The sequence below is a fragment of the Urocampus carinirostris genome, chromosome 2, assembly GCF_059441175.1.
Source record: "Urocampus carinirostris isolate Australia breed hairy pipefish chromosome 2, RoL_Ucar_1.0, whole genome shotgun sequence".
NCBI classification, from domain to species: Eukaryota; Metazoa; Chordata; class Actinopteri; order Syngnathiformes; family Syngnathidae; genus Urocampus; species Urocampus carinirostris.
Window position 1 is genome coordinate 66,929,011 of NC_142350.1, and position 14,196 is coordinate 66,943,206.

At 41.3% G+C, this 14,196-nt stretch overlaps 1 protein-coding gene and 1 pseudogene across 2 annotated transcripts in view; one reads left to right on the forward strand and one right to left on the reverse strand.

Annotated features, from left to right (window-relative positions):
• The window catches only part of bmper (BMP binding endothelial regulator), a 66,710-nt gene that overhangs the window by 9,208 nt on the left and 43,306 nt on the right, over window positions 1-14,196 (reverse strand). For both annotated transcript variants that reach the window (XM_088328146.1, XM_088328145.1), the window contains 10 exons: window positions 8,559-8,641; window positions 8,383-8,473; window positions 8,228-8,310; window positions 8,052-8,151; window positions 7,866-7,975; window positions 5,750-5,884; window positions 5,540-5,644; window positions 4,866-4,911; window positions 4,630-4,787; window positions 393-594 (listed from right to left, as the gene is read on the reverse strand). In XM_088328146.1, coding sequence (XP_088184272.1) covers window positions 393-594; window positions 4,630-4,787; window positions 4,866-4,911; window positions 5,540-5,644; window positions 5,750-5,884; window positions 7,866-7,975; window positions 8,052-8,151; window positions 8,228-8,310; window positions 8,383-8,473; window positions 8,559-8,641 — 1,113 coding nt within the window. The remainder of the gene's footprint in view (window positions 1-392; window positions 595-4,629; window positions 4,788-4,865; window positions 4,912-5,539; window positions 5,645-5,749; window positions 5,885-7,865; window positions 7,976-8,051; window positions 8,152-8,227; window positions 8,311-8,382; window positions 8,474-8,558; window positions 8,642-14,196) is intronic.
• On the forward strand, window positions 6,659-6,791 carry LOC148373051 (U2 spliceosomal RNA; annotated as a pseudogene).

The window sequence follows — 14,196 nt, forward strand, 5'->3', positions numbered from 1 at the left end:
GAGTTAATTCTCGACAATCCTTTTTGACACTGTAGCATCGCTAACGAGGCAAAAAATTATCCCAGATACTTCTACCCATTCAGCCCATGACTTTATGGTCTTCTTTAATAAGAAGATTCAACGAATACGGGAAGAGATTTCTAAAGACAATGTAACTATGTCACATATTAAAGGTCTGAAAATAATAGATGCACAGCATGGTGGCTGTCCAGGGATTTGCAATAATAACCTGTGGTCTGTGCAGCCCTTTGAGACTCTTTGTGATTAAGGGCCAAACAAATAAACATGACTTGACTTGACAACATGAATAATTAAATCGCTCATATTTTTTTTTTACATTTTTAACATACTATATTAGTTTACTGTGGTGACCCACACAATCGTCAACGGACCTACGATGGCAGTGAGCTTGAGAAGGTATCCGTCCAGGTCGATGTGCACGCCGGGTCCGTGGTAAGGGAGAGCGATGCGGGTGCCGTTCCTGCGCACGGTCAAGTGCTGGTGAAGGCCCAGGACCAGCCCACCTAGACGCACCTCCACCGATTGAGTCCAGGAGAAGGAACGTGTGCGTCGAGCGTCGTTCTTCACCAACACCTGAGGGAAGGAGGATACTGACTTTAACTACGGTAAGGAATGAACTTTTTATGATAAAGTCATCTTTCTACATATGATGCTGTTGGATTATGAAATGAGTGTGATAACTTTAATGAGTGAATACCATCCACTTTATGTACCGTAAATTCCGGACTATAAGCCGCTACTTTTTTCCCAAACTTTCAACCCTGCGGCTTATTCAGTGATGCGGCCAATTTATGTCATTTTTCTAAGGGCCGCCAGCGGCGCTCGAGTACGAAAGGTAAGATTTAGACCGGTGGAATATATGCGCCGAGGAAGACTGCAACTTCTTAGCTTGTGCACAAATTAAATTAGCGTAAACATACCATCATCATGCAAAATGCAAAAAGAAAGGCACATGACGCAGCACATGAGGAAGATAAGGACGGTTTACCGTGATTTTTACAAGCACGGTATGTTTTTCTTTACCAGACCTGTTTACTGGGTTGCGAGCGTGTTGCTAGCGTGTTTTGGAATAAGGGAGCGTGGGACGACGTCTATATGACAAAGTTTCTTTAAGGAAGACAACTTTGATGGCTTCAGTTCTAAGGGGGAGGATGAGGACGGTTTACCGTGATTTTTACAAGTACGGTATGTTTTTTTAACAGACCCGTTTACTCTGTTGCGGGCGTGTTGCTAGCGTCTTGCTACCATTAACTGCCCTGTCACAGGCACAGTTTGGGAGGAAAGTTATATTATTATTATTAAAGCTTTGAAAACTCTCTCGGTGTACCGTCTTTCTTTATAAATATGTGTAACCATGTATAATATGTATTTGCAACTGTATATTTTTGTAATTTATTTATTTGTATTTATTTTAGACCCTTATTCTGATATATTTTGCACGGGCGAATGAAAAAAGAAGGGGTGGAACAAACATGGTGTGACGGGAAGTGGGGTAAAGGTGAGGAACAGACAGACCTGTTTGTGGACGTGGCGGACCATAGTGAATATATATTTTTCCCACCCTTACCTTTGGAAATATACACTTTTTTTCCTAGGATTACTTTCAACGGGACCCGGACTCTGCAGGTCTGCATCAAACCTTAAGTAACGGTATCATTTTCCGTTCATTTTGCCGGCTGTGTACTTTAATGAAGGACATTTAGTTTCAATCGCGGGACTTGAAGTCGGGTTTGGGTTAATTTGGTGTTTGTGTTACATTTTTTAATGTGGGCGCATGCGGCTTATATACAGGTGCGGCTTGTGTAAGTACAAAATCAGTTTTCCTCTTAAAATGTGGTGGGTGCGGCTTATAATCAGGTGCGCTCCATAGTCCGGAATTTACGGTAATCGTTTTTTATTTAATCGTTTAAATTGGTGGTCGGTAAACACCAGGCCGCGGGCCAGTACTGCACCATGGGCTGGTTGGTACCGGGCCGCACAGAAAAAAACAAAAGTCAAAAAAAAAAAAGGGGGTTCCCGTATTTTCTGCTTCTACCATATATAACGCACATTTTCTTTTTTTTTATAACCAAAAAAGCCACTCAAAGTTCGGGTGTGCGTTATACCAGAGTCTGAAATAACGTCTGCCCGGACGCCTGGGTCGTGCATGTTTTATGTCGGGCGCACAACTTACAAAACGTCTCTGCCCGTCAAGAAATGTCACGAAAAAAAAGAAAAGAAAAAAAAAACAACATTATTTTTTTCAAATCAAACGTTTACTTTATTCAGATTTCAAGATCTTCCTTCGATTTGGAAATTTCTGAATTTGGGTTCTTTGGAAATTTCGGAATTTTCAGTTCGTTTGGTAATTTGCAATACTTGGCAGCCAATCAGAAGCCTGCATCGAATAACTTCCTGCTTCCGGACTTTCACGAGCGTTATAAGGTCGTGCATTTGAATATCATTTTCCAAAGTAGACGCACAGAGAACACAAGAAAAATTGAGAAGCGGTTAGGAATCAAGCCAAAACCTCAGTCCCAGAAGAAAAGTTCAAAAGAAGCTAACAAAATTGATGACGCTACAAAACGTAAACGTACATTAAAAGCATCGTAGAAAGAGGAGTTCATGTGGCTTGTGGCAGACAATGCAACGCAAACATTGCGTGAATGAAGATGAGTAAATAAAGGTACATACTGATGGCAGATGGAAAACCGCAATGGATGTTCTAAGTAGATTTATAATAAACTTAAATTTAAAGTGTTGTTCTGTTATATATTCTAATGATCAATCCTTAATACTTTGCAACAATGTTTTTTTTGCGATTAATTGTCTTATTGCGTTTCAAGTTGTGAAAAATGGGGCAGGCAACTTTTCAGAGTTGTCTGCCCTGGTGTCCGCTAACTTTTTCGCATGAGTTTCAGACACTAGTTATACACGAGGTTTTCTTGTAGTACAGTATATTATCGGATTTGTGGAATGAATGATCAGTCGAAAAATATTGCTGACCACATTTGCATGACATTGGATGCAACGGGAATTGAACAAGGATTGTAATGAAGAGAGTGCCAAAATCTAACTAATAAACAGCTAGGCATGTAGATGACATAGGAAAAGGCATTCGATGTTATCTCATCATCACGCTACTTTAACTCATAGTACCACATTGTTGAATATGCGGGGTCATGATTAAAATAATGAATTGACAACGTAAACTCCAAAATAAAAGAGCGACATAGAGTGCTCGTCTTGGGATCAAGAGGTCGCAGGTTCCATTCCCGGCTCCTCCGCGTTATATGTCAAAGTTTCCTTGGGCAAGACACTGAACCCCTAATGCCCCCAATAAGCAGGTAGGTGCCTTGCATGGCTGACTCCCTATTGGTGTGTGAGTGTGTGTGTGAATGGGTAAGAGTGAAGCACATTGTAAAGCGCTTTGGGAGGTCTTCATTGACTTGAAAAGCGCTGTATCAATGCACACCATTTACCATTTATTTAATGGTTTGATGCGTAGTTTGAGGTGTCCTTCAAGAGTTTCAAATTAATAGTTTCTCTATTAAGTCCTAGTTAACAATGCCAATATTTTTTTCACCACACCTATCTGCTTTTATCTTACTTTTATCATCGGTGTTCCAGCCACTTAGCTGTTCACACAGGTGAGCAATTACAAGGAGCATTTAGTTGAGAATGTGAAGCGGTGTTAGTTTTACCTGTGAAAAGTGATGGGTCCCGGGGACTGGCATGCTCAAAAATGTATGGGTCCCAACAGAGATCTATGGCTCCCCAAAATTTTCATCGGGGTTGAAATGGTAAATTGGCGACAAATATATAATGTAAATCTATATATTCATTCAGTTTTAATCATCACAGTTAATTGGTAATACAAAGCAGTTATCACTTCAAATTTTTCAGTTCATATATTCTTGGTGGTTTGCTGTCCCGCCACAGTTGTAATGCCTTCTCAAGGTCCAATCCATTATCATCCTCCTCATAGGATCACAAGGAATGTAATTGAGTCAATTTTGGCAGAAAAGTCCTTTTCTTTCTAGTATTCTTTTGTTTTTTTTCTTTTGTCGAATCGTTCAAACTCAAACACGTGTTTTCCTTGCCTCCGCGGTCTTCCGAAGAATTTCTCTGCCGTTTTTTCGTGCTGGAATTATTGCCGTTGTTACCACTTTCTGCGTTATGTTTCGACTTATTACCGACACTGAAGAAATGACCAATTTTTTGTTGATTTGCACCTAATACTAACTGTTTTTTCGGAGGCATACTTCTCTTTCACTCGACAACCGCCACAACAATAATGTCATCTCGAAGCAACGAGATCTCGTTTGCCGAGATCAAAACAACAATGGCGGATCTGCCTGACGAAAAGTTTGGAGTGCGGTAAATCTTTGTTAAAAAAAAAAAGTAATCGGGTGATATGACAATTTGGTGTAAAAAAACGCTGCGTCCTGGGGACGCACGTTGATTTGACACAATGCGTCCCCAGCAAAAATGATGCATCTAGGACACAGAGACGCGGGCAAACTAGAACACTGATGTGAAGGATCTCAAAAAAAAACCCAACAAGTTTCACCAAAAAAACGTAATTGAGCTAATGTCACGTGGGAGGTAAAAACAACAAGTCCTTACTGTAAAGCTGGAGTCTCCACTGTTGGTGACAGAGTTGCTGCCAGCCCTGCCACCACAGTCCCTGGTCAACACGTACTGACACGTTCCCTGGAAGTTAAAAGTTCTCCCGTCGAATGTGTTGTAATGCGGGTCGCCAAACACGGTGCACACGCCAGGCTCTGCGGGGACACAATGCACCAATAAGAAGAAGGCGAAAATCGGTGGTTCCAAACTGGGTGAGGAAGGAACTTACTCACTTTCAGTGCAGACTGGACAGCAGCCGGTCCGGTTCAAGATTTTGTTCTGGAGGGGGGAGCAACGCATGCCATCAGAACGTAACTTCAGACAATAGACGCTAAATCTCCTGCCCGCTGCTATCTATAAACAGCAGTTTGCACACCCCGACGGAGCTTTTATCGTCGCCGGCGACTTTAATCGGGCATGCTTAAGGACTGTACTTCCCAAATCCATTCAATACGTGGACTGAGCAATTGGGGAAAAAACACTGGACCGTGTGTAAAGTAAGATCAAACATCTAGTTGGATCCGGCCATCTCAGTCTGTCCCTCACCCCCTCATACACCCCCCTCCGGAGGAAAACAAAGCCTATGCAACAAGGACTGTACAAACATCTTCTTTGTTTCTTTTATCTCTTTGTTTTCTTTATCCTCACTGTAAAATGTGGGACTGGAGTGCCTGCCACGTCCAATTTCGTTGTCACAATATATTCAACCCATGTTGTAACAATGACAATAAAGGTACAGTGGAACCTCGGTTTTCGAACGCCTCTCAGTTCGAACAAATCGGAGTCCGACCAAAAATTTTGAGAAATTCTTGCTTCGCTGTTCGGTCAAAAAATCGGAGTTCGAACGCCGGTAATGCGTGAGTGCGTACAGCTTGATGTTGATTGGTCGGAGAGGAGTGTCACTCACCGACGGGCAGCTGGTGATTGGTACGCACTGTTTGGGGCGACATTCCACGCTGCCTTTCACGCATGCGCAAAGCGTGCAGTTCACCGATGACCACATGTCTCCTTCCTTTAAGAAATTGAGCAAACTATGGATCAGATGCCCGTCCATTATCCGTGAATCCATACATCCACCTGTGAATCTGTCCATTGATCCATCACGAGGTGAGCTTACCCTGTAGATCTTGTTGCGCACTCTGCAGTACTTGACGTCGTCCACCTTCACATAGGACAAGCATTGGTCGCAGCAGTGGTCGCCACGACAACTGCCCGGACGAGAGCATCGTCTCCTGCACACCACGGTGGAGTCCTGACCGAGTACAAAAGACGGAGTCGGTTTATAAACTACTTGAAATATAATCAGTTCGAGCCCTTGTTTTAATATACCGCAAATTCCGGACTATAGAGCGCACCAGATTATAAGCCGCACCCACCACATTTTAAGAGGATAACCGCTTTTGTACTTACACAAGCCCCACCTGTATATAAGCCGCATGCGCCCACATTAAAACATGCAACACAATCTCAAAAGTAACCCAAACCCGACTTTAAGGCCCGCGATCGTAACTGAATATAAAGTACACAGTCCAAAAAACCACAGCCGGCAAAATGAATGGAAAATGATACCAGAACTTAATGTTTGATGCAGACCTGCAGAGTCCAGGTTCCGTTGATAGTAATCCAAGGAAAAAAAAGGCTATATTTCCAAAGGTAAGGGTGGGAAAAATATATATCCACTATTGTCCGCCACGACAACAAACAGGTCTCACTCAACTATACCCCACTTCCCGTCAGCCCGCGTTTGCTCCGCCCCTCTTTTTTAATTCGCAAAACATATCAGAATAGTCTCTAAAATGAATACATTACAAAAATATACAGTTGCAAATACATATTTTACATGGTTACACATATTTACAAAGAAAGACGGTACATCGAGAGTTTTCAAAGCTTTAATAATAATAATATAACTTTCATCCCAAACCGTGACTGTGACAGGTAGCAACACGCTACTAGGAACACGCTCGCAACACAGCAAACAGGTCTGTTAAAAAAATATACCGTACTTTTAAAAATCACAGTTATGACACCTCCATGTTACACTAGGTCCTTAGCTTGGCCTTTTGATTTTTGCATTCCGGAGATGGAATAAGAGCTTGCTCTGTCCACTCCACGCATCGGCCCGGTATTGCAGTACCTCCGGGAACGGTGCATTCGCAATGATCGCAACAAGGCTTTAGGGCTAGGACCTTAGCTTAGCCTTTTGGCTGAGAGTAAGTGTCCCGGCTCCTAGGCTTTGTAGCGTATTATGAACTGACCGATAACGGATAATGGATAATGAATAACGAAGATAGAACAATAACCCTTAAAAACCCCAGTTAACCATCCTCATCTTCCCCCTTATAACTGACGCCATCAAAGTCCTTTTCCTCAGTATCGGAAAGGAACTGTCATATAGACGTCGTCCCACACTCCCTTATTCCAAAACACGCTAGCAACACACTCGCAAAGTAAAGTTTACGTGCAATAGCACTGTTTCCTTCTTTGCCGAATTGCTCGATTGCTGTTAGCCTGAAAACTGCGTCATGTGCCTTTCTTTTTGCAATTTGCATGATGAGGGTAAGTTTACGCTAATTTAATTTGTGCACAAGCTAAGAAGTTGCAGTCTTCCTCGGCGCATATATTCCAGCGGTCTAAATCTTACCTTTTGTACTCGAGCGCCGCTGGCGGCCATTAGAAAAATGACATAAATCGGCCGCATCACTGAATAAGCCGCAGGGTTGAACGTTTGGGAAAAAGTAGCGGCTTATAGTCCGGAATTTACGGTATATATGAATCATGATGAATTGTCCATGATCGACCGCAGCTTTTTCAGTGCCCGTCTCTCAGCTACTGTTGTCAGGCTGTCCAGCTTTGTGCCCACAACAGAGCTCGCTTTCCTCACCAGTTTATTAAGACGAGAGGCATCCTTCTTATATTTTCATCGTTGATGCTGTATCAATCTTGTAAAATATTTTTGTACTCCTGGTGTTCAGTTTTCCTTCTTTGTCCTTGGGCAAGAAACTGAATTCCTAATGCCCCCGATAAGCAGGTAGTTGCCTTGCATGGCTGACTCCCTATTGGTGTGTGAGTGTGTGTGTGAATGGGTGAGTGTGAAGCACATTGTAAAGCGCTTTGGGAGCTCTTCATTGACTTGAAAAGCGCTATAGAAATGCAGAGCATTTACCATATACTTTGCAGAAGAGCACAAATGAAGGTAGTTTGCACTGTGTAGGAGTGAACACAAATCCTACCTTGCAGGTGCATGTGGTGCAGTTGTCGTGCACGAAGGAGGTGGCGTTCTCAAAGACCTCGCTGTGGAACAAGCAACTCCCCTCAGACAAGTCGAACACCTTCCGCTGACCTGACTCACCGAGACCACGTCCGTTAGAAGGTCACGGACCGATACACACTTGCACCAATATTTGTGATGAATTTACCGAGACACTTGGGACAGCACTGCCCGGGAGGAGTGTGGCTGAGGTGGGCGGGGCAAGAGAGGACCGGACAGACTTCTTTCATGCAGAGTGTGCGTGCCCCCTGCAACAATACATACAATTTATTTCAAATGACTTCTGAATGTGTTTTTCTGTGAATGCTGAGGTCCAAAACTCACCGTGCAGGTACACTTGATGCACGGCTTACCCTCTGGACTGAACTCCTCTTTCTCTTTGTACAGCCGACCCTCAAAGATGCAACCTGACAAAAAGAGACGTCATTATGACATGTCTTCTTTTTCACTATTTTAGACCACTTGGAGGTTTTTCTGACTTGGGCAGGTGGGACAGCACTTTTTAGGATGGATTTTAGGGTTCTTGCAATGGACCACGCACTGCACTTCCGCTTCCGTCATGACGCCTTCCTGTGGCAACCGGTGGGAAAGTTTTAGGTCGAGATCACCTTGCACACTCGTTTTTTTTATTTTTTTATTATCTCGTCTGTAAGACCTGACAACGTCGAGTCACGCAGGGTTTGACAGTGCTGGTCCAGGAAACGGAGCTGTTGTAGGATCGTCCGTCCCACATGCAACCTGAGAAGACAAAAAATGTTTCTGGTTTCAAATGTCAATCACTTCATGTCATCACATCTTTTAGAATGTTCCCAAAAAAATGATGCTGAAGGTATGAATATTGAACAAGACTTTTTGTTGCATTTAAATTATAGTATTTCATTTCTTGTCAAGATATAAATCTTATTAACCGGTCAATTATTAGAGGAAAAAAGCTTCAAACCCTCTTTTTTGTCTCATAACATTACACCAATAGTTGCCAATAATAGCAAACTATTTTAATTCTTCAGTTTTTTTACTGGCAGATTTTTCTTTCAACCGTTTATTTTTCTTATTCTACTATATATCCAATTGTTTTGTGGTATTTTGCACTTTCAAAGCACTTTAAACAGGTCAAAAGATAGTAAAATAGGACACATGTATATATATATATATATATATATATATATATATATATATATATATATATATATATATATATATAAGGGCAGCACGGCGGCGCAGTGGTTAGCGCTTGTGCGGCACAGTTCATGTCATGGGAACCTGTCGTGGGTTCAAATCCAGCTCCAGACTTTCAGTGCGGAGTTTGTATGTTCTCCCCGTGCTTGCGTGGGTTTCCTCCGGGCACTCCAGTTTCCTCCCACATTCCAAAAACATGCATTTCAGGTGAATTGGCCGGTCCAAATTGTCCCTAGGTGTGAATGAGCTGTCTGTCCCTGTGTGCCCTGCGATTGGCTGGCAACCAGTTCAGGGTGTCCCCTGCCCACTGCCCGATGATTGCTGGGATGGGCTCCAGCCCCCCGCGACCCTACTGAGGATAAGCGGTACGGCTAATGAGATGAGATGAGATATATATATAATTTCAAAAGAGCAAAATCTATTTATCTATTGACCCTGGTCATATACCTCGAGTAGGGTGACCGACAGCAAGAAAAACACGTATACAAAAACAAAGAAAAGAAAAAAGTAGCAAAAAACACAAAAATTGACCACAGCAGACCCAAACACCCAAACAAGTTTGGCACCTCGGCACCTAAGTTGGTTATGCTCTCGTCCCTTTCAGATGAAACGGGGCACAAGAAAGCAGCCATTTCACTCGGGTGAGGGTGACACAACACACTCTTCTGTCCAACAGCAGGGCCCGACATCTTTCGCTGGTTTACCCCTGCAGCATCATATGGGTGCCCTGCCCATCCCTTTAGAACGCGTCTAAACTATCTAGCTAACATTTTATCTTGTTGTCAAGCTAAATATTGGGCTCCTAGCTAACCATATAGGTATATTTTTAACTTTCTATCTAGCTATTTATATGCATATTTACTTTTTTTAGCAAACTGTCTAGTTCCCTATTTGTTTTACCTTTTCACCTTTCTAGCTAAATCTCAAGCTACCTTTCAAGCTATTTAGCAAGCTAGCTTTTTAAAAAAATGTGTATGTATCTGGCTTAACCCTTTTTGCTTGTTAAAGTTACATTTTGGGCTCCTTTCTAGCACGCTATCTAACTTTGTTTCTAGCCTTTTAGTCGACAATTAAGATTGATTTTTACTATTTAGCTAGCTATCTAGCTCCCTTTTGGATTTTAATCTGTTTAAATTTCTCATCAACCAACCTTTTTAGCTATTTAGCAAGCCATCTAGTTATAGCTATTTTAGAAAATGATATCAAACTGCGTGCCCTTTGAGCTAATAAGTAACAAAAATTAACTCTACAATTGGAGACTCCTAAACCCTGAGGATTATTTTGATTTAGTTCGTCCAGTTCAGTCTGCTTCAATCTCCAGAAGTGGCATTAAATCTGCTCAGCAATATTTTTTTGGCTCAAATCCTGCGATATACTAACATCATACCTTGTGTATAAGGCACAGCCAACCTTTTGGTTCTTTAGTGGGTAAAAAAAGGGCGTTATGATGCTTCGGATTCAGTGGAAGGAGAAGAGGACGACGAGGTGAGCGGAGAAGATGAGGTAAAATTTTGGACTATTTGATAAAGTTTCAGGAGCGAGCAGAGAGAGTGGGAAAGGTGAGATGGCACAACATTCATTTGGACAGGTAACTTAAAATTAGTTTTACCTGGTTATATCAGTATCAGAAATTATTTTCCCCCCATTTTATTAACACTCCACTTATTGAAACATGAATATTTTGTTTGTTTGTTGTACATGATTCAATTGTTTGTTTGTTTGTACATGATTCAGATTGAATCGTTTCTTGTACATGATTCAATTGTTTGTTTGTTTGTACATGATTCAAATTGAATCGTTTCTCCGGCGCCGTCACGAATGGCAGCCACTCCAGCAGCTCCCGTGTTATTTTCGATTGTTCTCAGTTATTTTCGATTGTTCTCAGCTTAGGGATGCTGCTGGAAAAGTGAATTTCCCTTCGGGGATGAATAAAGTATCTATCTATCTATCTATCTATCTATCTATCTAAACATCCCACTAGGGTGTTGTCATAGGATAAAAAGAGCAAAATACTTACTAAAACATAGTAAGAGATGTAAAATAAAACTTCAAAGGCTAATATATAATTTATCATTTAACATTAATTTCAAGATTTATTTTCATTAACGTTAGTCATTTGAATTTTAATTCATTCATATCAGCCAATTCATTACAACAATCAATTTTGTAATAAAATTGTTTGTATTTGTAAAAAAAAATTTAAATATATTTTAGGATTTTTTTTTAACTTTTGTCAATTTAAGTTTTAGTTCAATTTTTAGTAATGAATAATTTACAATTTATTTGAGGAATATTTTTTTATTAAATAAAGAAAATGTATGAAATCATCTCATAATTTTACTTGAAGAGATGATTGTTCTATTTCTTTATTATATTTTGCAGCGTTTTATTTAAATTGGCAATAAAGGCGTAATTAAAGGGGATTTGTCTTTAGGTGATTAATCACTTGGGACTTAGTAATGCTGTCCAGACGTTTTTTTAACTTTCTAATTAATTATTATTTTAAACTTTAAAATTCATCTATAATTTGACCATCTTTAGGGAGGTAGGTAGGTAGATACTTTATTCATCCCGGTAGGGAAATTCACACTTCCAGCAGTATCCTTGAGTTGAAAAATAAAATAATAAAATAAAGGTATAGAATACAAAAATACCCAATATAACGTGTTGATAGAAAGTATTTTAAATATTGCTACGGAAAATACACACTGTAATGAAGATAGGTAAACAATATATTACCGTAAATTCCGGACTTTAAGCCGCTACTTTTTTCCCTAACTTTCAACCCTGCGGCTTATTCAGTGATGCGGTCATTTTTCTAACGGCCGCCAGCGGCGCTCGAGTGTTGCTACCATTAACAGCCCTGTCAAAGCTATATTATGATTATTAGAGCTTTGAAACCTCTCTCTGTGTACCGTCTTTCTTTGTAAATATGTTTAACCCATGTATAATATGTATTTGCAACTGTATATTTTTGTAATGTATTTATTTGTATTTATTTTAGACACTTAATCTGATATATTTTGCACGGGTGAACGAAAAAGGAGGGGCGGAACAAACGCGGGGTGCTGAGTTTAAGTGGGGACTGCTAAAGGTGAGGGACAGACAAGGAAAGAAGAGGGGGTAAAAAGTTGGTTAAAGAAAAAGGAGTTGCGTGGGTAAATGTGTTCATCTGATAGATTTTCCCCACCCTTACCTTTGGAAATATACACTTTTTTCCTTGGATTACTTTCAACGGGACCCGGACTCTGCAGGTCTGCATCAAACCTTAAGTACCGGTATCATTTTCCGTTCATTTTGCCGGCTGTGATTTTTGGACTGTGGACTTTAATGAAGGACATTTAGTTTCAATCGCGGGACTTGAAGTCTGGTTTGGGTTAATTTTGTGTTTGTGTTACATGTTTAAATGTGGGCGCATGCGGCTTATATACAGGTGCGGGCTTATATACAGGTGCGGCTTGTGTATGTACAAAATCGGTTTTCCTCTTAAAATGTGGTGGGTGCGGATTATAATCAGGTGCGCTCTATAGTCCGGAAATTTACGGTAATCAAACATAAACAAGCATATACACCGTTTATCATAAAATAGCAGCTAAATGCCAAAGAAAGTTAAAACAATTATAAATATTTGCACTACTTCATTTCACATCACTTTAAGCAAGTTGCAAATACCTCAATCAACTTTTAAATCTGTTTTAAAAAGTGCTCATCAGCGTCTTTGTAACATGCGCAGAAATCCAACATACACCCTCAAATACTTTTGTGGCTCGTCCGTTCAGCACAAAATGAATAGCCTATTCATTTCATGCCATTTACAGTAAATGGACTGAGATCGATGCCGCACAGCCCCAGCGACGAAACCCGATCAAAAGTATCGATCTGCTTTCCTGGGTCTGAAAATCAAACCCCTCGAAAAAATGAGTCAGCGAGACGTTCGAAAGCGCAGCCTTCCCGGGAGCCTCGGATCAGCTTCATACGCTCAAATCGCGCTAATATGACCGTCCGGCGACTTCCTACCCAGTCAATTTGTCTTTGCGTCCGAGTATGTTGCTTTTAAAAAGAGATTCTATTGGTAATAGGAACCCAGATAAATCCTATTTTACAGAAGAAAAACAAAAACTAAACAATGTTAACGTAACATGCCCGTAAACAAATAGGAAGAAGCGTGTTGGGGAGGCAGCGTCAAGAAGAAGGATGCCTCTCGTCCAAATAAACTGGCGAGGAAAGCGAGCTCTGTTGTGGGCACAGAGCTGGACAGCCTGACAACAGTAGCTGAGAGACGGGCACTGCGGTCAATCATGGACAATCCATCGCATCCACTACACGGCATTATCTCCAGACAGAAGAGCAGTTTCAGCGACAGACTGCTGTCACTGTCTTGTACTACGGACAGACTGAAGAGATCTTTTCTTCCTCATGCCATGAGGCTCTTTAACTCTACCCGGCAGAGTAAAAGCCCACATTAAACCACACCCCCTACATTGCATATTACCGAATTTTTTGCAATATGTATTCTGTGTAGCACTATTTAGATATTCTATATAACATGCTACAGTGGGAATTTGCACGTCACATTGGGTATTTGTATATTGTATTCTTTTTGTTTTATCATTGTGTTGTTCTCAGCTCAGGGATGCTGCTGGAAATGTGAATGTCCCTGCGGGGATGAATAAAGTATCTATCTATCTATGCTTATTCAATCCTACCCCTTCCACTTTCTCAATATTTGTGTCTCACAGTTAGCTCTCCTGTGCACCGTACATCCATCCATTATCTGCACCGCTTATCCTCAGTAGGGTCGTGGGGGTGTTGGAGCGCATCCCAGCTATCTTCAGGCAGTGGGCAGGGGACACCCTGAACTGCTTGCCAGCCAATCGCAAAGCACACAGGGACAGACAATTCACTCTCTCATTCACACCTAGGGAAAATCTGGACCAGACGTGCATGTTTTTGGAATGTGGGAGGAAACCGGAGTGCCCGGAGGAAACCCACGCAAGCACGGGGAAAACATGCAAACTCCACACAGGGGATTCGATCTAATGACCTCAGTACTGTGCCGCACACGCGCTAACTAAATGTAAATGGTCTGCATTGATATAGTGCTTTTCAAGTCAATG